The sequence below is a fragment of the Polyodon spathula genome, chromosome 3, assembly GCF_017654505.1.
Source record: "Polyodon spathula isolate WHYD16114869_AA chromosome 3, ASM1765450v1, whole genome shotgun sequence".
NCBI classification, from domain to species: domain Eukaryota; kingdom Metazoa; phylum Chordata; class Actinopteri; order Acipenseriformes; family Polyodontidae; genus Polyodon; species Polyodon spathula.
The window spans coordinates 18,337,284-18,360,757 of record NC_054536.1 but is presented as its reverse complement, the minus strand read 5'-3'; the positions used below and the strand labels follow the sequence as shown (position 1 = coordinate 18,360,757).

At 39.6% G+C, this 23,474-nt stretch overlaps 1 protein-coding gene across 3 annotated transcripts in view; it reads right to left on the bottom strand.

Moving 5' to 3' along the window:
* The window catches only part of LOC121312797 (1-phosphatidylinositol 4,5-bisphosphate phosphodiesterase gamma-1-like), a 56,750-nt gene extending 40,532 nt beyond the window's left edge, over nt 1-16,218 (bottom strand). The window contains exons 1-5 of one of the 3 annotated variants that reach the window (XM_041244572.1): nt 15,646-16,217; nt 6,527-6,676; nt 4,823-4,916; nt 3,414-3,461; nt 1,904-1,988 (exon numbers count right to left, since the gene is read on the bottom strand). In XM_041244572.1, coding sequence (XP_041100506.1) covers nt 1,904-1,988; nt 3,414-3,461; nt 4,823-4,916; nt 6,527-6,676; nt 15,646-15,904 — 636 coding nt within the window. In that variant the 5' untranslated portion in view covers nt 15,905-16,217. Of the gene's footprint in view, nt 1-1,903; nt 1,989-3,413; nt 3,462-4,822; nt 4,917-6,526; nt 6,677-15,645 lie in introns of all 3 variants that reach the window. The other 2 variants (XM_041244573.1, XM_041244574.1) reach the window with 2 other exon arrangements.
* Nucleotides 16,219-23,474: the final 7,256 nt, after the last annotated feature.

Genomic DNA, 23,474 nt, shown 5'->3' with positions numbered 1-23,474 from the left:
ACACTGTTGTTTTGCATTGTCTTCAATTCTACTTATATGATGACATTATTAAACAGCCCTTTGGTAACCATACAGTGCGTCACAGAGCTTCTCTGTCACAGACAGGTTTCCTTTGCAACCATCCTCCATGTACCCTCCAGTACCCACAATCCTCCCACAATGTTGTGTGAATTATGAATAATTATTATGTGGCCATTCACTTATTCCCATTGATACCACTGGAATATAATGTCTGTCAGTGAAGATTCAGGGTGCAACAATTAATCGATTATTGATCATCTGCCCATACTGGTGAATCGAAGCATCAAATTAGAACCAAGTATGAAGTCTCCTGTTGCCAGTTTGCATTGAAACTTTGAGTGTCTGAGGGCGCTTCTTTTAGTGCTAGTACGGTAGATTAGCGTGTTGCTAGGATACACACTGTAGGCCTCTACATTTGCGTTGGACAAGCCAAATCAGAAGTAGGCCACGTTTTTTTGATTTAAAAATTAAGGAAAAACATTTATTTTACTTGGTCAGGATTTGTGAGATTATTTCAAATGTGTTGCTTTTGGACATACATTGTTAACAGTAATGAACAACCCATAGTTCAGACAGAAAGTACTTCTGTTAAAATATAGTATTTTACAGCACTGGGCCGGGTTGAAATAAAAATAATTGGGCATTTCAAATTGGGGAGAAAATCAGAAAAATAATTGCCAATTCCAAATAAAATTTTTAAAATATAAGTAGTATTTTTTATTATTATTACAATGTCAAAGGGGCCTCTGATGTGGACACACGCATATTCTCAGTTACTAAGTCCTTTGTATTTCTTTTTTTATAATCTAATATTTGTTCTTTATTTTGAAAAATAAAACGTCAATGCATCGATTACTGTTGATAAATGTCTATACGATAACACTGTGTAACAATTTTTTTTTTTTTTTTTTTTGTTCCTGGGTAGTAAGTGTTATTTCCTAATTGCTTATGCCTCAAAAGTATAGAAAATGGCTATTATTCCCCACAAACTTTGCTTTTGTGACCAGGACAGTGATATTTCAAAATATCAGTATTTCCAATGGGAAAATGGGAAAATGTGTGTCTTTTCGTTCACAACAAGTCAGAAAAAAAATGTAAATACAGTATAATCGTAAATCTCGAAAAACTACTCACTTCTAAATCTTTTGTAGTCATTTTTGTATTACTTTAGTATAAATACATGTTAATTTGCATTCATATGTTGTTTTTTTCTGACTTTATGTGAACGAAAAGACACACATTTGCCCGTTTTCCCATTGGAAATAGTGATATTTTGAAATATCACTGTCCTGGTCACAAAAGCAAAGTTTGTGGGGAATAAAACCCATTTTCTATACTTTTGAGGCATAAGCAATTAGGAAATAACACTTACTACCCAGGAACAAAAATTGTGTTACATAGTGTAATCAAATACAAAATTCAGGTGCTGACTCCACCACTCGCAGGGACAATAATAATATCACTTTGATTATTGTCACACTCACATTTATCAGTCATGCTATTATTTTCCACTTTGGGCAATAAAAGTGTAAGAAGGTTTAGTAAGCCAGTTGTAGTCCAGTATTGAAATGTTCTGAATATAAAGAACGATATAACTATGCAACATACTTTTTACAGCTTTCTAATGTTTTTAAATATCCCTGAGCTCTAACCACTAGACCAAACTGCCTCCCTCCCTTCCAGTCTCTCAGCTCTAACCACTAGACCCCACTGCCTACCTCCCAGTCCCATAGCTCTAACCACTAGACCCAACTGCCTCTCTCCCAGGCTCAGCTCTAACCACTAAACCACACTCCCTCCCTCCCAGTCAACTAACCACTAGACCCCACTGCCTCTCTCCCAGCCCCTCAGCTCTGACCCCTAGACTCAGACAGGTTCTTACCAACAGTTTGTCTCTGAGGAATCTCATGTTGGGTACTCTGTAGTTTGCCTGGGGCAGCATGGCTTTCAAATCCTTCACTGAGATGCTGTAAAAGACACAGGGATGCAATCAGCATAAAACAGCAGCAGCGTTTAATGCTACAAATATAATATCTGAAATTCCAGATTCACATATTTAGACTGATACTGATGTGATACAGCCATCTGAAACTTATAACAATAAGAAAATGTACGAATGAGAAGAAGCCATTCAGCCCATCAATGCTCATCCGATTCCTAGTAGCTGATGACTAGGTAACCCACTCCATCCCCTCACCACAACAAGTGCCTCCTTCTCTCTGTCCTAACTGTATCTCAACTTCATTTTCAACTGTGTGACCGCTGGTCCTGGCACCTGTGCTGCTCTTTGGTTAAATAACTTCTTCAGTCAAGTCCCACCTTAATTCTTCTTTGATGCAGGCTAAATAGATTAGAATAGATTTGCATCAGATAGTTTCTATCAGATAGAAATGACATCACATTAAAATGAGTTAGACTGCTTAGTTATTGCTGATTAACTACATGTTTTATAATATTGTCTGCGGTGCTGTGTGAGATACATGCAGTGTATCTAACACAGCACCTTATATGATATTTATACACCACTGGGACGATTTAGACAAATATAGTTCCTAATGCCCAGAATCAGCCATTCCATTAATACCACAGGTATTGCACAATATATAGAAAGATAGATACACAGATGGGTGTAATTTGGTTTATTTGGTAGAAAGCTGTTATGATAAACTGTAACTAAGCACCCGCCAGGCAAGTATGTATTGCTATATTTCTTTTTAGTGTAAACGGAAAAGCAATGACATTAAAATAATTCTCATGGTGTGCTGATCAGTGCTTACAACGTGGTTCTTGTTCACTAGATATGATTTTGAGCTAATAAGCTAAAAATCCAGCAACACAAGTGCGACAAATAAATAAATAAATAAATAAAATAAAAAATTGTTTTCTGATTCAAAACAATCAGTTAAGGCAGGATTGATCCCCTGGCATGTAAACATGGTAACTGAGCTTCAAGAATCTCACTCTGAAGAGAAACCTCCGCTCAGAGATTAGTTGTGTGACCTTTAACTGACAACAAAGCCCTCTCCGTGACTGGATTCTATTTCCAACTCCTGTACAGGAAGCTACTCTCCGACTCCCCCGCATCATTTCCTGTCCTAGCCGCTCCACTTCCTGCCCCGGCGCCTATCGTTTCCTATCAGACTTCCTGTTTGTGTCGAGTGCTGTGATTGAGCCTTGGCTTCTTCCTGCCAAAACAAAGCTGTGCCAATGGCTAGAAGACCAGCTGGAGAGCAATTCAGAGCCATTGGAGAGCCCTACAATCAATTATTTCTCTCTCTCTCTATCTCTCTCTCTCTCTCCTGTACATCACACCTCTTTCTAGTCCCTCAGCTCTAACCTCTAGAGCACACTGACTCCCTCAGTGGAGTTTGATGGTTTCCTTGACAACGCACCTGCCTTCTCGGTTCCTGTCCATGGAGTCAAACTGTTTCCGGAGCCACCTGGAACATGAAGAGCAGCCGTTAGCCTCAACCTGTTCCATGCTGTGCATCACGGTTCTCTCTCACCGATTCACCCTAAGCCAAGATTATTCCATACTGCACGTAAAGGTGACTCCTCAGTATCCCCGTTTCCCGAGTTATAACGTGTGATAAAGAATGTCCTTAACAAGTTTCATCACAAGTGGATTACTGGGCCTTTAAAGATATGTGAAATGAAAGAGTGACAGATGTATAGACAGACAGACAGATAGACAAGTGCTTCCCAATTCCATTCATGCCTTTCCAAGTTTCATGACAAAAATATAAGGAGTTTCCATAACACCCAACTGTGTCTTTTGCAAACAAACTGCACCTTTGAGTGTTCCTAGGACACTGTCTTCAGTTCTGGTCACCATGGCACCAATAGAATAATGCCCTGGATGAAGTCCAGCAAACAGCAACCAGACTAATTCCTGGGACTTAAGGAATAAGCAATGATTGGCTCAGGGAACAGACTGATTTGTCTGATTTTTGCTACACAAGGCCAGTTCTGTTGGTTGGATAAAAAGATAATATAGGAACTACTGTACACCCAATTGTACATAATAAGGCTGTAATTCCTTTGAGGGTTTCTGGTGACATATAAACCGACAACAGAACCATCTGAAGTCAACAGAAAACTGTGATGTACATTTTGGTGTATTTTAATAATAATAATACATGGTGGCATAAATAAGTGAGTCTAACAGAATTTTACATATATCTTGTGGCTCACCAACTCCTCTGAGGTAACTTCTTACTAAATTCAAGTCATTTGTTGTTTTTTGAAGTACAGTACTTGTGTTTTGGGGGAGCAGATTGCATTATCTTTAGTATTTTAATGATCTGAACAGGGGCTGTGGTGAGGTGAGACAGCCAGCGAGTGTGTGTCTGTGTGTGTGTGTGTGTGTGTGTGTGTGTTTCTTTATGCGTGTGTGTGTGTGTGTGTGTGTCTGTGCATGTGTTTGGGGAAGTGCAGTAAAGCAGTGGTTTCCCCTGTACGTTCTTTTTCGGTTTCGAAATCCTGTCTCCAGTATTGTCATTTTCTTCACAACCACTAGGAGTTAAGGGTCCTAAAAATGGGGACCCTAGAGCACTGATTGTGTCTGTCTGTCTGTCTGTCTGTCTGTCTGTTACACTCTACATGGCAAATACAATGACTGCCTTGATGTTACACCAATCTAATGATAAACTCCAAGGTTTCAGATTGCAACTGTCTATAATCCAATACATTTAAATTATTTCACCAAATTGTTTTCACCCTTCATGTACTGTTACGCGGTTAGGAGGGCATTCTGCCTGTGCATGCACTGTTTTTTTTTTTTTAATGCAGAAGCTCCTACCTGTTGATCTGATAAGGTGCAGAAGCCTTCTGTGAGTCCATTACCAGCCAGGTCAAGCCAGTAATCCACAGGGTCACCTCCTCCTCACTAAAGGCTGGTGGAACAAGACACATATATACTGAGCTCACAGACAGGTCTCAATAAAAAAAAGTGTGTTACCATGAAGAATAATTGTACCTCAGCTCTACACATTAGACCACACTCTCTCCCCCCCAGTCCCTCAGCTCTAACCATTAGACCACGCTCCCTCCCAGTCCCTCAGCTCTAACCACTAGACCACACTCCTCCCAGTCTCTCAGCTCTAACCACTAGACCACACTTCCTCCCTCCCAGTCCCTCAGCTCTAACCACTAGACCACACTCCCTCCCTCCCAGTCCCTCAGCTCTAACCACCAGACCACACTCCCTCCCTCCCAGTCCCTCAGTTCTAACCACTAGACCACACTGCCTCTCACCCAGTCTCTCAGCTCTATACACTTTTTCTTAATAATTATTCTCAATTATTATATACACCCAGTTCAAGATGGAAGCAATTCCATTAGCTCAGAGTCCCAAGCACTGAGCTGCCTAATGCATTGAGCAGATTCCCAAACTGAGATCAGATCACAAAACTCTTAAGAATTAGATCACTGCCTGTACAAACAAACACTCCTAACCCCTACACACTGTGAAATTAAAGCTAACACTCACTGGCCTGGCTGCAATGCTCACAACACAACAAGCTCGTAAGTATTATCTTGAGTGCTTTCACAGTTGTAGTCTATCCAACTAGAAACTGAACTAAGGATACACCCTCTTAAAAGGCATCCCATTGTAGAGGTATAAAGCATGGTAAAAAAAAAAGTCAAATGGCATTCTAAGGGGGAAAGAGAGAAAGAGGGAGAGTGGGGAGGCAGGAGCAGGGATAAGGAGGAAGTGGGGAGAGAGGTGTGAGAAGGGTAGGAGGGTGGAGAGGAAAGAGAGGGGGAAGGAGAAGGTAGGGACAGAGGGAAGAGGTTAGCTCATTGAACTGAAAGGAGTGGCAAGGACTGGACACAAACCGTTCACCTCATGGTTCAAAGACAAACATCTTACCATTCAACTAACGAGCAAGCTCTGCAGTCAAGAGGTAAGTAAGGGTCTTTGGCTGATGTCAGCATTATTAACTCATACATTGACAGAGGGAGAGAGGAGCAGGGAGAGAGAGAGGAGAGAAGAGTGGAGGGGTGAGAGAGAGGAGATAAAAGGTATCGATGAGCAGGGAGAGAGGAGCAGGGACAGAGGAGCAGGAGAGAGAGGGATAAAAGGGGAAGGGAGAGTAGGGAAAGAGGTATGAGGGAAGCAGAGTGAAGGTAGGGTGGGAATGGGGGAAATGGGAGCAGGGAGAAAGAGGGAAGAATAGGGACAGGGTAGAATGGGGAATAGAAAGTAGGGGTAGAGGGGACAGAAGAGAAGACAAAATATAGCATCACCGTTAAACATTTCTAAAGAGAATGCAAGTGCAAGTAAAACGGCGATCTTGTGCAAATTGGAGCTGTGAAAAGGGATCTTTAAACAAGGTATCTTGGCATACCCAGGTCCCGATCCAACATGTCTAACAGCAAGACTCTGCAGTGGATCTGGGTCTGTTCAAGATCCCAGGTTGGGCTTGCTGCCCTGGCTGCTCATCTTTAGAAGTACTAAAAGCATTTCTTAATAAATCTGAGGAACAGAAAGGCAGCTCACCGGCCACGCTGAGAGTCTTGAGCCGGAACTCCATGCCGTACAGGATGATGAAGCACTGAGAGGAGTCCAGCTTCCTCACCTCTTCCGGGTACCGATCGAAATCACGAGAGGACTTCCCCAGCCGGATCTCCTTGATCTCCCGGATATCGACTGCACAGACAGGTGGGAGGAGGGGAGAGGGGTGAGAGGGACAGGGACAGGGGAGTGGGAGAGTGAAGGAATGACAGGACAGGGGGGACAAAGGAGAAGAAAGTCTCAGTTAGAAGTGAAAAAATATAAATAGTAAACAGTAAGATTTTGTGATTTATCAAAGTTGTGCAGTTTTGTGATTTAGTCCAGTCATTATTGAGATCTATCATACTATAATTTACTATATTCCAAAACCTTTCCCCTGGGTGTAGCTACACTAAGGAAACTACAAAGCCAGCTGTTACAAAGCTAGCAGTTTGTTTTTTAAAAAAAAACAAAAAAAAAACAGCAAACTTGAACACGTGTCATACATATGTACAATGTACATCGTACATCACTGATCTAGAAGTTAAATACGAACTAGAAATTTCAATTATTTTGATCTTTCACGTTCTAAAGGTAAGAACGACTGAAGTACTACAACACGTAAGTGACACAAAAGCTGGAGTCTCCACAGAGCTGCTCTGACCCTGATTCCTTATCTCTTCGCTTGTGTTGTACTCAAAAGTAATTGTGTTGCGAACACACATAGGTTTCAGCTTGGGGTTATGGAAGGTTTCGTCCGGATTTCACTGGTTGGAGTTACAAATGAGGGTGTCATTGAGTTACAACTGCCCTTCAGCATCATCTGTGCTTGAGATGAACTTGTTTTAGTTGTAATGAAACCGTTACTAAAATGTTTTTATCTTTCTTTTAATATATGTATTTGTATGTATATGCATATGTGTATGTATATGTATGTGTGTATATGTATATGTGTGTGTATATATATATATATATATATATATATATATATATATATATATATATATATATATATATATATATATATATATATATTGCATATCACTTTATATGTATAGTAATTGTCTGGAATTATTTTATTGTTGTATTGTTATTTAATTGAGTATGGTCTACTTAGACTCTCTTTGTATTAGTGCTGCACTATTGAGATGTACTTGTGCTGGCCCTGCAGACACAAAGTGAATAAACTGAACTAAGTGATTCTAGCTAATGAAAAAAATGACACAACTACCCCATTCCATGCCTATCCATTCACTATAGAGGTATCAAATGTGTAGTATTACAGAAAAATCTACATTTCAGCAGCCTTTTAAAACACGATATCTGGTACTACACTGGGTTGAAGTAATCTGTTTGCAGGCCTTGTATTGAGAGAGTCTTGCACTTCCACTGTTACTTCACCTGGACTGTGACTCTGTCCTCATCTATGTGATATTGTGCGTTTCTTTTTCGAAGCTGCAAATTTGAGAATTTGATAGGAATTTGATAAACCACTTTGAACTGTTCGCTGAGCGGTAAAGCCTGCTTAACTCACCAGGCAGAAGTGAATTTCCATGAATGAAATGTCACTGTATTCATTGCAATGCCTGTGTAATTTTAGAGCAAAGCTGCTTATCAAGTTTGTGTAGCATCTGAAGAGTTTCTATTGAACACCAGCCATTCCCTCCCTCCATAGAAACTGACAAGCATATGCATGAAGGCTGAATATTTGTGTAAAGAGACCATTAAGGAACGTTTCAGTGTCATTCACTGTATCAGTGTACTGCACACAGTACTTAATTGTCCTAGTTGAGCCTAACAATCCACAGTAACTTAGTCTGTGGTACTACTTTGCTTGTGTCAAGGAAGTAACTAGCAACAGCACTGGAGATACTGTGCCGAGTCGCTTCATGTTTACCGTGCCACGCTTGCTTGGTGATAACAATGCTACACCACATACTACACAAAGTGCTTCGGTGCTGCTTTAAACTGCAGTTCTGTGGAGATAGGGACCTATTCCACCTCCCAGCACCCCAACAAGGCTTGAGTATTTTTGGGGTGCGTGTGCGTGCTGTGCTGGGGAGAACTGTGCTAGATTTTTTTTTTTTTTGCAGTATCTGGTGTATTGTTTTTATATTAAGAAGACTAGTTGTTGCAGTTAATAAGTTCCAAAAATGCATTTCTGAAATAAACACACGTTACAGCAAACATGTATTTTCAATTGAAAACGTGCTGTCTGGACCTATACAAGTTTAAAGAAAGTTCCCAGTTTCTATGCCTTATTCTCAGGCTATCTGTACCCATTCAGACTGAAGAGGCTCTGACACACAAACAGGTCAGATTAGTCAGCAAAACATAGAACATGTTACAATAAAAAAAAAAAAAAAAAAACACACTTGGTAAATATGTAAGGAGAGAAAGAGAGAAAGCAGTTCAGAGATATTATGAGGGACACACGGCACATACAGCATGACAATGACAAGAAGTCTCCAGAGTATCCCTAAATGAATCCTTTAAAATAATTGATAGTGAGTGATTCAAAGTCCAGTTTTGACTGATTCCAGGCCCAAGGTGGTTAGTATGGGAATTATATTGTACCAAACTGTTGAAACCTTTGGGATGGCAACGTTAGAAAGATTATTTTTAGAACGTAAGCTGTAACTGTAGCTGACAATTTTTGAGACTTTATTAAAAGTGAGCTCAAGTAAGATAGAACAAGACACTTTTGAACGGTTTTATAATGTGTTCAGTTTTAGACTAAAAAACTAATCACTTGAAGCCTCAATCGAATGGAGAACCCTGCCTCCATAGGTGAAAGGTTTGAGAAGCCTGGTGAAGTAGTAGACACTCCCCCCCCCCCGCCCCCAAGGGGAGCATTATTGAGCAGTTTCTGTTCTGTTACAAAAGAAATTCCCCCAAAACGAATTCCAGATGTGCATGTTTATACAGTAACCCCTTGTGTGAAACTGAGTTGTAAGGAGGTAGAAAAATAAGAACTGGATTATATTTTCTGCAGATGGTGTGATACAGATTAATATAAAACGCATTACATATTTTTATGTTTTTTTCATGAAGAACTAGTGCCTTTTTTTCATTATGACATTCTGCACAGCAGATACATTCTATTACTCAGCCCACTGCATATCACTAAAAGGTTCATTTTTACTGGGCACCGGCAGCAATTTAATGAGAGAATTGTTTTGGGGCAGGTGTTTCCATAACACTGAAAGCACAGTAGAAACTGAAACGCTGAGCTGGCTTCTGAGGAGTCAGAGGTGTGCCTCTCCCTGGCTTGCTTACATAAGTCTCTCATGGTGGAAACTTTAAACTTTAACATGTCTCTGATCAGCCCCAAGCCCATCTACCCTCTCATATATGTAAGCTATTAGACATGGCAGCCAGGAGAGAGAGGAAAACCACAAGTAATGAGAAACACAGGCTGGCAGGGAGTGAGGGGAGCAGATACACTTGTGAAGGGACTGAGAGCACACAGACAGGAAGTCACCCGTGTGGGTGAAGTACAGGCACTGTATTTAAAGACTAGTTTTCAATGATGTTTTGTAAACATTCACCGAGGTTAGAGAGAGGTTGGGAAATACAAGAAAACAGTCCCTCTTTGGAAGTTGCTGTGGAAAGGTTTTGTGGATACAGGTCCAATGGTGTAGTGCTATATTTAGACACAAGGGGTCGCTATTATCTACCCTCTCTACTCTCTCAACCCTACCACGCTGCCTGCAGTCCGTTTCCCCATACACTCAACAGAACCGCAGTTTATAACTAGCAGTTTTGGTACATTTATATTAAGTATAAATAAATACATAAATACCGTACCTTATTATTATTATATTATTTATTATTATTATTATTATTATTATTATTATTATATTATTATTATTAATAATATAATAATCCTATGCGTAACATTCCCCTCCTCCCCCTTCTCATATATATAGAATGGTTTGGTCCAGAATCAGCTTGTCTCACTGTCCTACTGCAGCTGCTTAAGAGCAAATGAGACTGAGGTTTTGAAACAGAAGTGCATCCATTTGCAAAAAAAGATGTGTAAGGCCACAGGTACCCTTTATATGTTTGTTGCGACTGAGTTTTATCTTTTAAATAAATGTTTAGCTTATTTTATTTACATTATTTCTTATATATGGGTCTAAAAATAAGAACTGTTCCAATTATTACATCTAGTTGTAAAACGCTGACCCCTCAGCACAGCACTGACACAGGATCCCCTCACGTATCTTACACATTATTCTAGACCAGGCACGCTGTACAGGACCAATATAATGGAATAGCAATTTTTAAAACCCACTGCAGTTTTACATCACCAAAATAAAACACCAAGCACTTCTCCATTCATCCCTAGATAATAAGAACGCCATTTTATCAAAGTCTTTGAAAATATTTTGTAAGAATTTTAGTTCATTTTGGGACATTACTAGAGGCCTACTGACGTTACTGGCCCGTTTTTCACCATGGCATTCCTCTTTGCTATGCTGTACTCATGGGACACAGCAGGGCATTTTTAGAAGAGTTGAAAGCGTGGCACTTCTTTTTTTTTTTTTTTTTCTTGTTCACAGTGTTCATATTTACAGCTTCCAGATCCGGCTATAATGTGCTGGTTATGGTTTATAATAGTCATGTAACTCAGGCGTTCAGCCAATGAGAACGCTGCCAATAGGGCGCCACCCTCAGCTGCTCTGGCCCTGCTAGAGCACATCAAGCTGTGAGCAATGCCTCAAAGCTTTTTATTGAAGTGCAGGTGCCCCAGCACAGGATTACAGGAACACATGAGGCATTCAGCGTTCACGGTGACTCCTGCCAAGTAAGAATAATGAGTGGAGCCGCTACAGTGACTCTCTATACCAACCCAACTTAATGGGGAAGTCTCTCTACATATTCTGACTGTTTCAAAATGCATTTACAAAAGAAAGGATCAATGCTCATCTGGTTCCTAGCAGCTGATTGATTTCTTAATCAAGTTCAAGGACGATTGTGAAGAAGTGTCTCCTACCCCGTCCTAAGTCTAGCTCAACCTACATGTCCAACTGTGTGCCCTCTGGTCCGGGTGTAAGTACTACACTTAAGGTATTGGCTTGGGTTACCTAACTCCTGTTAAGAGGTTCTAGTTGTGTTTCTGGTTCAGCACAAATCATGAACCATTCCCTACTTTGTTTTGTCACTTGTCTATAGCTTGCCCTTGTAGAACTCTGTAGTGCATGAGTAATATGTTTTTCTTTCCCTCCCTAACGGAGACACAAAACAGTGCAGATTGATACAATAGAAGAATCTCCATCATTTCCTTTGCTCTTGGTCACCCTTATAAAAGTTTACCACGGGCATCATGCAGCTTCCCCATGGTTATGCATTTATCATACTTTACCATGGTTTGCCATGTTTTTTTTTAATGCAATTTGCCATACCTCTCTGTGCTCTACACTAAGCTATATACGTTTGAAAGCGCTTTGCTGTGCATTCACTATGGTTTATTTCACTCTGCTGTGCTTTCACTGTGTTTTAATACACTTTGTTCTGTTCTGTCACCATGGACTGTGCTTAGGATTTCATTTCCAGACTCCGCCACGAATGTGACCACGCAAGGCCTGTCATTACTGGTTTGGGAGGATGAGAAGAGACACACTGGGTCAACTGGGAGAGAGCCAGCCCAGTAAGGACAGCTCCGGCCCCCACCCACCCCACAAGAGCTCTGTTTGCTTTTCTCGTTCCTGGAGCGCTGTTAACACATCTTGTGTACCGATGCCGTCCCGTGCACAGAACACAGAATAGGATTCTTGTCTTTAAAAAAACACTTCTTTATGTGTAGTTTTATTTCCCAACTACAAACACTCGATTATGCTAAATTTGGAAATGCTAAAATAAACCCAAACTGCATGACAGCATCTCTCATTTGATCAGAGAAAGCCTAAACACCACACATGAACTTTTAGTATGAAGCGCTCCTCAAAGATACAGCTCCACCAGCTCCAGTCTTAAAGAGAAGGAGAGCTGACAACACTCCCCAAAACAGCTGCACTCATGTCCAGTCCGGGGTGAAGGCAAAGTTCTCTTTACACTTTAGTCTCTTTACTCAGGCAGGGTAAACCTTTACAAGAGAGCTAATCTAATCTAATCTTCCCACAGTTTTGATGCTAACACAGACTGATTGCCATTAAATTAGTCGTAAAATCTGGGGGGAAACTCTTGTCTTAGAGTAGACTGGTTCAGTAAAAAAGAATAATATTATAGCATGAATCCAATGACATCCAAGGGTCCAATTAATTGGTCCAATTAAGTAATTTAGGGTACAGTTGGAACAAAAACCAGGAGGGACAGCGGCCCTCCAGGACCAGGGTTGATTTCCTCTGCACTATACTATGCTTTTACAATGGGACACTTTAATAAGCGTTTTTATTTGGATAATTCCATGAAATATTCTAAAAGTAATTCCATGAATGATCATTGTCATGCTCAGTAATTCCCTACACAGGTCTCACATGTGAAGTTTTAAAAGAAACCTACATTTTAGCAAACATGTGTTTTCATTTTGAAACATGATATCTGGTATCGCACTTGATTAAAGAAAATCTCTGCCTGTGGGCCTTGCCTGTAAATAGAAATGACTGACATGCTTTGCAGCCAGTAAGATGCTTTGAACACAAAGACAGTTCTGAGGTGAATGATCTAGGAAGTGCAAGTGTAGCAGATTTCCTGGGGTGACAAGGCAAGTCAACTGAGAACTTTCTTTTAGTGTAGCACCTGCTCTCATGCTTTAACATACTCCTTTGCAATATCATGTTTCTGTTGAAACTGCACAGTGAGGCCTACAATGAGTTTCCTTAAGAGCAGATGGGTGTTTATTGTGAATTTACCATACATTTTACAAAATGATAAAAGTGGGCTGTTTAATAATCGTATCAAATAACTTCAAGTATTTTTTTTTTGTATGTCATTAAACATAATCATCAGTAAGAGAATGTTGTACTATTTAAAAATAAAATAAAGTATTATTATTTTTTAATGTTGCCGTTGTCGCTCTACGAGTTGTCACTTAAGGGGTTCATCTTGAACTAGAGAAGCATAAATCATGAAGCCACACTCTGACAGCCAAAAAATTTCACAACATTCCAGCACGTCTTATTAATCATTTAAAGGTGTCCCCGCGTGCACTGCAGAATACCAGCAGACAAAAAAAAGAAGAAGAGTGTCTTCTCGGCTCGCACTCAGCGTCGCTTCGCACTAGTCCTTTTGCCCTGTCCATCTCAAGAATCGTACTCAAAAAAACAATTGAATGAATCCAGCTCAAAGCGTCCACACTGAAGTACTGTTTCATGTTTAGACCGGCTCATAATGGGTACAAACTCTATTAAAATAGTCCTGTTACAGTTCCTAGCAGCGCAATGGACTGCGGAATTTAATATGACATTATCCCAGCACGCACTATGCGTTTACAACATTGCAAATATGGAGCCTGTGCCCACGGAGCACATAGCGCTGCTTGGCATGAAGATTACGGGTTTGTTTCTTAAAAACACAAGGTATCAGCGATGGAGAAGGCAGCAACAGTCTTGCCACAGGCAAGCTTATCACAGGCTCCTGCACTGGTTAGGTGTTCTTTCAAAGCCTGCTTCTTGAATGTAAACTTTTATCATAAATGTGTGCATTTCGTTTTGAACTCTGAAGTTCTCCTCGAACGACTTAGTTGCTCCAGATATCAATAAGAGCCTTGATTAGGGCATCTGACCACGTCGCTCCACGATCAACCATTTTACAACATGAGCCTAAAAATGGTACCGTAGTATTGATAGTCATTCTCAACTCCTTCAGATGCCTGTTCTGAGTACTGCATGTGTAATGTCCACGTGCCAAATCATATTAACTTGCATTTCGGGGTATTGGAGGTACAGCATCCACTCTTCTGACAAACCGCACTACCTGATGCGATCTAATTTAGAACCAGACTTGAGACTACCCTCAAAGGTCGTTTTGAGTCCGGTTCTCGAGTACAGTATAAACGCTGCTTGGTGTAGGCACTAACCATATTTAGCACTTTTAAGCTGATTTAAAGGTAACTAATAGGGTTAAAGGCATAGTGTGGACAGGACCAAAGTGATCACAAGAAGACACCTGGCTCATGGTAGAAACATAACCAATAATTTATTCTACAAAATCAAGTCCTCGGGGAAGGGGAGGCGCTGTTGTTTATTGGGCAGCCAACATACAACCAAGACTGAGGGAGTGTGAAAAAAAGAAAGAAAAGTGGATTTATGGAATATATTTGGCTTTTTCCCATATGGAAGGCACATTGACAGAAAAGTAAGCCAAGTGATGACAAATGATGGATATTAATATTACTGTTATTCACAGTAAAATAAAATCTACAGGCAGCAGTTCTTTGGGGGTTCTTAAGAACAGAACAAATTCCACTGACACTAAGAACCCCCACAAAGGCTGTTTCCGGACATTTACCATCATCAGGGCTGAAGACAGATAAATATTTAGATTTTTGCTTCAGGTTACAGAAAGGGAAATGAGTTGTTATATTAAGAATTTGTTTTGTGCAGCTACTGGCGCCAGAACATCTGCTTAAAACTATTTTGGCGAGATAATTTTGACTTTGTTCCTCCTATTATATGCCAAAATTCATGAAAGAGTATGTCAAGTTAAGAACATAAGAAAGCTTACAAGCGAGAGGAGGCCATTTGGCTCATCTTGGGTTTGGTTGTTAGTAGCTTATTTATCCCAGAATCTCATCAAGCAGCTTCTTGAAGGATCCCAGGGTGTCAGTTTTAACAACATTATTGGGGAGTTGGTTCCATACTCCTACATTTCCCTATGTAAAAAAAGTGCCTCCTAGATTTAACATTACTTCCCTTGATTTAAATTCAATACTTTTCGCTATATATTAGAGCATCTTGTTGGCCATTTTTGAGTCCACATAAACTCCTAGGTCTTTTTCATAGAGTCCTTCTTCAATTTCAGTATCTCCCATATGGTATTTATAATGCACATTTGTATTGCCTGCGTGCAGTAGCTTACACTTTTACCGTACAATAATACCAATGTATTTTATTATTGTTATTAATGTTGTTATTATTATTATTATTATTATTTATTATTATTATTATTACAGTACTTACTTTCTCCTTCTATTTTGTCACGGTTGCGGCTCCATATGATCTGTCTGGTTTCTTGTTTAACCTGGAAAGTTCTTCTCTCGGGTCTCTGGGACTTCTTCTGATAGAAAAGAGTCATGACTGTGCCAATATCCAAGCTCCGCAGCACCCGGCCGCCAGACTCGCCCCAGTCCAGCATCCGGAGCGTGCTGATCGGGATAGTGCCGTTAGAGGTGTCCTCCAAAATCCCATTCGAATTGGTGCCTAGCCTGGCAAGGGACATCTTCAGAGCATGACAAAGTAGACCTTCCAGGACACGAATCACTAATAATGTACTGATACAAAATGTGAATAACAACAACAAATGACAAAACTACGTGGTTTAAAGAAATATGGCCAAGAAATATTGGAAGGGGTCCTTATAATATTGAAATGCAATTTTAAAATGAAAGACTAATACAATAAAAATAAAAACGGATAAATAATAATTAAAATAATACTTCGCATTTTAACGTATGGTATGTTAAAAATCACAACTGTAACTGGAAGGGGGTTCTTATAATATTAAAATAAAAAAACATAAATAATTTGACTATACAATACATAACAAAATTATGATATAAATAATACTTAATGTAAAAAATATTGTACAAAAACTGAATTAAACCATTTGCGTAAAGCGTAAAAAAAGACATAAAATGTTGCTGTGTTTTTGTTCCTTCTTAAAACATTAAAATCGATGTTATTATAATCCACAATGCGAAGTTGCAAAGTTTCCACCGTGGAGGATGAAGAAGAAATGAAAGCTGTATGATTTGTTTCTTATCCAGCTTCCCTTTGGGGTAGTGGGATTTCTAAGTGGCGGTTCTTAATTTGTTTTCCTCTTGCTCTGAAACCACCATCGTTTTACAGTATTTCCCTGAAATACTATCGCGAATTCGAAACGCAACCGTACAATCTATGTAACCAAAAAGAGAAGATGAAACGGGAGAGTTGAGAAGCTTTAATTACAGCGGCGTCAGGTAGCGCGCTGGCACGGTATAACCAAATCCTTCCCTCTGTTAAAACCATGCCCTTTATGCACCGACTACTCCGTTTCCCCTTCCTTTCCGCCCCCGATTCCTCTGGCAGTGCCGATGCAGGGGGCTCGGTCTAGGATTCCGTCGTAGGCATGTTGGTATCGGTTCTACGCTCGCTCAGTTTCAGTCCCAGTCAAATCGAGGGCGTCTGAGAGAGGAAACGGACACACACACACACAGGGGCCGGAAAGAGATCAGGAATAATTTTGTAAAATATATGTATGTATTACAGCATCTTGGAAAAACCGAATGAGGGCGAGAGAGGGGTGGTTCTCAAATTACTGAGAAACAGCGAAATCCTCAGGTTGAAAATGGAATTGTTTTTTTCAGCAGACAACTGACATGACTGATGAAATTATTTTGCATCCCGACTGTCTTTCTGCAACAGATCGCTACAATATAAAAGCTGAATTTCCCAGTTGCAAGTCGGTTTCAATCACAACGGGCAGGACAGCAGATCAGATAGGTGCTTGGATGAACAGAAATTACATCCATGACTCTGCAAATTAACGTTTCATATGCGCAGTGTCTAAAATGACGAGTGGACCATTCTGCAGCAAAGATTGCATAAAACGCAATGGTGCTACTGTGCTCAGTATTGGTCACCACAGTACCAAAGGGACACTGTGGTGCTGAGGGATAGTCCAGCGAAGTGAAATCGGACCAATCTCAGCTGGGTTTAAAGGAATGAGCCATGAAGGTAGGTTGAAGGAACCAAATCTATTTAGAACAAAGAGTTATAGGGGGACTACAAACCCGGACCAGAGGACACAGCTGGAAATTAAATTGAGATAGGACAGAGGGTAGGAGACGGATTTATTTATTTTTTTAATAATTTTAAATCGTGATGAAAAACAGAAACAAAGTAAGAACTGGTACGACATACTGTACCACGAATGATACGGATGCACTTAATATTGTACAGCCTAGTTCTTCCTTTAAGGGGGGTGGGGTGGGGGTATGTCTCCATAATTTTGCAGATATTAGACCAGGTGAAACGGACCTACAGTTATTCAGAAACATTTCTGTAATTATAGGTATATACTAAACAGTGCTGAACAATACAGGCGAGACAGTTCTTATACTGTATAAGTAACGTGTGCGCTGATCGGCGAGCTTATAAATGCTCTTCTACAATATTACAGATTTCTGTATCACTTATTTACAGTGGACTATGTACCTCCATAGATATTAGCGTGGCATTCATTCTGACTCTGAGACGAAACAAAACCTTATCACATGGACTGTCACATGCATCCTTAGAATATAGATTGAAGAGTTGATACTGTTTGAAGAACGATGATAACGCTGTAAGTGTTGTTTACTGTTGTAACATCGGAAAGTGGTATATTGTCTGAATGCGGTAGGCATACAAAAACCGTGACCAGTGTAACGTCAAGAAATGGTATGTTGTCATCTTTTGGTACATGTAACAAATAGAGATCTAGTCGGTGTTGTACTGCTTCAAAACTGTTATACCTCTTTCCAGATGCATAACAGTTTATCATAATTGTTTTGCTGTTGTTAAAAAAGAATTACATGTAGATTTTAAGTACTTTAATAACATGTACCAGTTTCGGACAGATTTTTTCCTGCCGTCAAAAAATGATATGTTTTTATTTCAAGTAATTTTAAAGTTTCTGACAGGTGTTTCGATGCTACAGAAGTGGCACATTTGTATTTCAACTCATTCTAGTACATTAACTACTTTCTGACTGGGCTTAAAGTCTGATTTGCAAAGGTGTTGCTCAGCTGCATAATCTTTGTGTTGGTATGCTCCTCATTTGCTCTGGGACAGAAACCTTTTTTTCTTCATTATTTTGTACTGGAAGAAAGCAAGCCCTATTATGTAATTTGTAGTTAGGTTATTGTTTGCATGTTCAACAAGTTTTTCTAATGAGAACCAGATGGAACTTTGGAACTGAAGAGGCCAACACTGTGGTAAATATAAAATGATCAACGAAGAGCTGCAAGCTCAGATTAATTGAGCATGTACATTTACAGCATGCTAAATGACTTGACTTTCTAAGTAAAAGCTGCATATTAGGTTCAAAGGAAACTAAATAATTTGCCAAATTACAAGACCAGCCATATAGAAATGAAAGTACTACTGTTTGATTGTATAAAATGTTTTAAAATGACATGTGCACTCCTCCTTCGAAGAGTTTCTTTGCTACCACGCTGAGTTAATTGTCCGCGTATTTTAATATTAAAAGTATTAGTTCAACATCAGTTCTACCTTTTCACTGAGTACAATTTTAGATATTAAAAAGTTATATGTGGAAAGTGATTTAGACGCTGAAGTGAAATGCTTATTGCATTCATAGACGCTGATTTAACCTGTTCAGTATTTTGAATCTCATCTGTTTGATTTAGGTTTTGTTTCTATTAATTCCCTATTTTTGCTATTTACTATGACTGTTAACTCAGGTAGTCACTGTGTAACTAAACTGTGAGCCCTTCCTTGCCCAAATCAGGTGTAATTGCTTTGAAGCAATTGAAAACAGACCTAAAACGCGCATAGGCTATAGGCAACCGAGTGCCTAAAAACAGAAAAAAAACTTTTGAACAGAAATGCGTCTATATACAGGTATATTATGATTGTACAAAACTGTACAAAGAAAATAAGAACAGAACTTTGAAAATAAATGTGTTTATGTTTATGTATATGCAAACACACTATGTAAATAAAAATCAAATAATTTGGACAAAACTGCTTTGATACAGACATAATTGAAATACGGTAACATAAATAAATAAAAGGATTTGGGGTTTACAATCACAACGTGTTATCAAAGTGCTCTCCTCAGTCACACACCTGCAACTGTCTGCTTACGATTCGGGCACACAGTGTGTTGTGTTACCATTGATTTGTCGGCTGGCACGGGGGTCGATACAGTACCTTTTGCGCATGCCTGCTTAGCATTTCACTTCTGTACAAAATGTTTCTAAACAGATTATACTATACAACCGAAACTCTATAAATAAGTAACATGACATTGAAATTAAAATGCATTTATATATCTGTACAGACCTAAAAAGCGCATACAGTAGGCTACAGAGGCTACGCAGCCAAGATGCATACAGTACCTTCTCAGCGCGTACATGCTTTGTACTTTTCTGTACAAAATGATTCTTTGGCTAGCTGCACTAGTATATACAGTGCGGTTTCTCCCAGTTATTATTGCCTGTTCTTCTTGAATAGAACAAAAGCACAAAATACTCCATGCCATCTGGTCTAAAATGACAATAAGCAAAACAGAATACCCATAGTAAACAATGAACAAACCAGAATACCCATAGAAAACAATGAGCAAACCAGAATACCCATAGAAAACGATGAGCAAAACAGAATACCCATAGAAAACAATGAACAAACCAGAATACCCATAGAAAACAATGAGCAAACCAGAATACCCATAGAAAACAATGCGCAAAACAGAATGAAAGCACTTTTCTTTAAACCCAATAAACAAATCCTAAACAAATCCGTTTTGTCATTCGTTTTAGTAAGTCACCCATGTGACGCCCTTAACAACCAGCCACCGCTTATTTTTAAGGTGAAATCAGTCCTAAGTTTTACTAAGGAAGTACTGGACTACTGCGTTTTTGGTGTGATTTGCCAACGTTGTGTCATTGAAAGTGGTATATGACTAAACAGATTCATTGCAGGGGAGTTCAAGGAAGCGGTATAATGGTAAAAGACAGCTAGTGGGACTGGATGTCTGTCAATTTCAGCTCCCAGCGAACGCATGGCGAGACAATCCTGTGGTTTCGCCAGATTTGCAATGGGGAGACATTGTACATTCTGTAAAGTACACATCATTTATTCCATAAATTGAAGTACATGTATGGAAGGGAACTTTAGCAGCTTTGACATTAATGCTCAGTGAGCTGACCTGTGGCGAAGCATATCCCAAAATGAAACACAATATATAGCCGTTGTGTGTGCTAACGCGCTGGAGAGGCAAAATAAGCTGATCCCTGGAGCCAGCATTACACTTCAGCCATCAACACCAGGCAGAAGGATATCTACATCATCAGATGGAAAGAAACGCAAATGGATGGAGATGCAGATGGATCACATTAGTTTATTGTAAAGGTACGTCTTACTTGATGCTTATCTTGGTGAGAGCTGACTTCAAATCAGCATGAAGTTTCTAACATCTATGTAATGGAAATCAATATATTGATATTGTATTGTGCAAAGCTAGTAGAGACTCATAGCAGTAATATATATATATATATATATATATATATATATATATATATATATATATATATATATATATATATATATATATATATTACTGCTATGGTCTCTACTAGCTTTGCACAGTAGGATGGTGAAATTTTTGCCCATTCTTCACAGGAAAATTGCTCCAGTTCTGATAAGTTTGTCGAGGATCGTCGATAGACTGCAATCTTCAAGTCTCGCCATACATTTTCTGTTGGATTCAATTCAGGACTTTGACTGGGCCACTCAAGGACATTAACTCTGTTCTTGTTCAACCACTCCAGTGCAGCTCTGGCTTTGTGCTTTGGGTCATTGTCCTGCTGAAATGTGAATTTCCTCACCAGTTTCAGAGTCTTGGCTGACTCAAACAGGTTTTCCTCAAGGATTCACCTGTACAGAACTTTACACCATCCATTCTCCACTCTATCCTGACAAGCTTCCAGTCCCTGCTGAAGAGAAGCATCCCCATAACATGATGCTGCCACCACCATGCTTGACAGTTGGGATGGCGTTGACTGGGCGATGTGCAGTGGTAGCCAGACGTAACACTTGGAATTCATACTGAAAAGTTCAATTTTTCTACATGTCTGCAGTATCATCCATACATACTCTTAAGTTGAGCCTTTTTGAGTAATGGCAAGCTCATGCAACTGAGATTAGCCTGTTCTTCTCTGTAAATCTTAATTAGTTATATTCTATATGTATTTTTACTTCCTCAACGTGGAGTAGTTTGGGTAGATTCTACATGTAAAGTCTAATTTGAAAGCATTCAGGTGCCAACAAAATGTGAAGACTTTGCAGGGGGATGAATACTTCTGCAAACCACTGTATACATACACAGACCCGAGCTGACCGGCATAGCGGCAGTGGGGTGACTGCGTAAACAGCACCTTTGTTTTGTAGTTTTATTACTGTGTTTTATTTTCCCTTTTTCTTTCATCTTTGGTTTTCATTATTCTTTTCAGCACCTGTGAGTGCGAAAGCAATAGATTGTACGTTATTTTATTACAGTGGACCTGATTACCGTTGTCGGTACTCAGGCCACAGACAACAGCGCCCTCTGCGGTTAAAATAAAACTCTGCAGAAAACAAAATAAAATAAAACTGGGCACCTGTGCGGTGTTTACAAATACACTTATGTCTCCCGTGTCAGTGAACATTACATGGGTCAAGTTTTGGTACACGTACCACATTGTGAAGCTGTACCACTTTCTAGCACTACACCAGATCTGCTCAGCAACACAGCTGAATTTAGAATAGTGCAATAACCGAAAATAATAGTGATGTTTGACTCTAACGACGTGTTGGCTTTTATTCTAACATACAATAATATGTAAATTATTATATATATATATATATATATATATATATATATATATATATATATAATATATATATATATATATATATATATATATATAACTATGATATATAGCTAGATAGATAAACTGATGGGAAGATGGGTATTGGAATAGCTAGAGAGGAGGCAGAGTACAGAAGGAGAGCTTTTGTAAAATTGCAGCCACATGTGAGTGGAGAATAGCTGTTGATATACGAGCAGATGAGTTCAAAGCATGCCATGTCAGTTCTTGCACAGCAGAGGTTAGTGCACACAGTCCTGTGGAGGTGACATCATCCCTCAGCTATGCTCTGATTACTTACAGATGCCTGCGATGGCTGGACAACTGTTGGACAAGCCAATTCTAATTTCACAGCTCACAGGGTGCCACCAAACACATTGTGTATGGTGTGTGTCTGTTAGTGTGTCAGTTTGTGTATGTATCTGTCAGCGTGATTCTGTTAGTGCGTGCCTCTTTGTGTTTACAATGAACAGTATGTCTGTGGAGCTACAGAGATCGATAATCTGCAGTTTTGAAAGAAACATTATAGTAAAGAAGTGTTTTCATTTTTGACAGCTGCCTTGCCTTCCAGGAAAACTGTTACCCATGCACTTCCTTGGTCGTTTCACCACAGCAGTGTTTTCGAGGTTAAAGTATCTTTTGCAGCAAAGCATTAGGGGAAGCAGATGATTGGTTAATATAAGGAAAGGACCTGATGGGGTGGGGATAATTTCACTGTCCAGGTGACCATAAAAGTGCAAGACTATCTGAAAGCAAGGCTTGCAAACAGAGATGTCTTTATCCCAGTGTAGAAAATACGTGCTTGCTATAACAGGTTTCTTTCATACCAACTCATTTGAGAGCTATATAGTGAATGAATGTGCTTGGCATGGAATATTTCTGGTAGTTTCTTGTTAGCTACAATCAATGTAAGACAATTTAGTAATTCTTCTAAATTCTAAATGTGAAGCTTGTCTTTTATATAACCCTCAAATCCAGCCCTAACTTTGGGTCACCTTCAATACAGGCTATGCTATTGAGGGTGCCCACGCACTGCCACGTGGAGTTACAGGATGAGTCATGCAATCTGGAGTGTGCGGATTTCCAGCCCATAGGGGGTGCTGCATTGCAGGTGGGAATGAGAGGCACAAATCTGTAGTAAAATTGCTCTTGTGATTTTGGTTCAGTGCCCAGCAT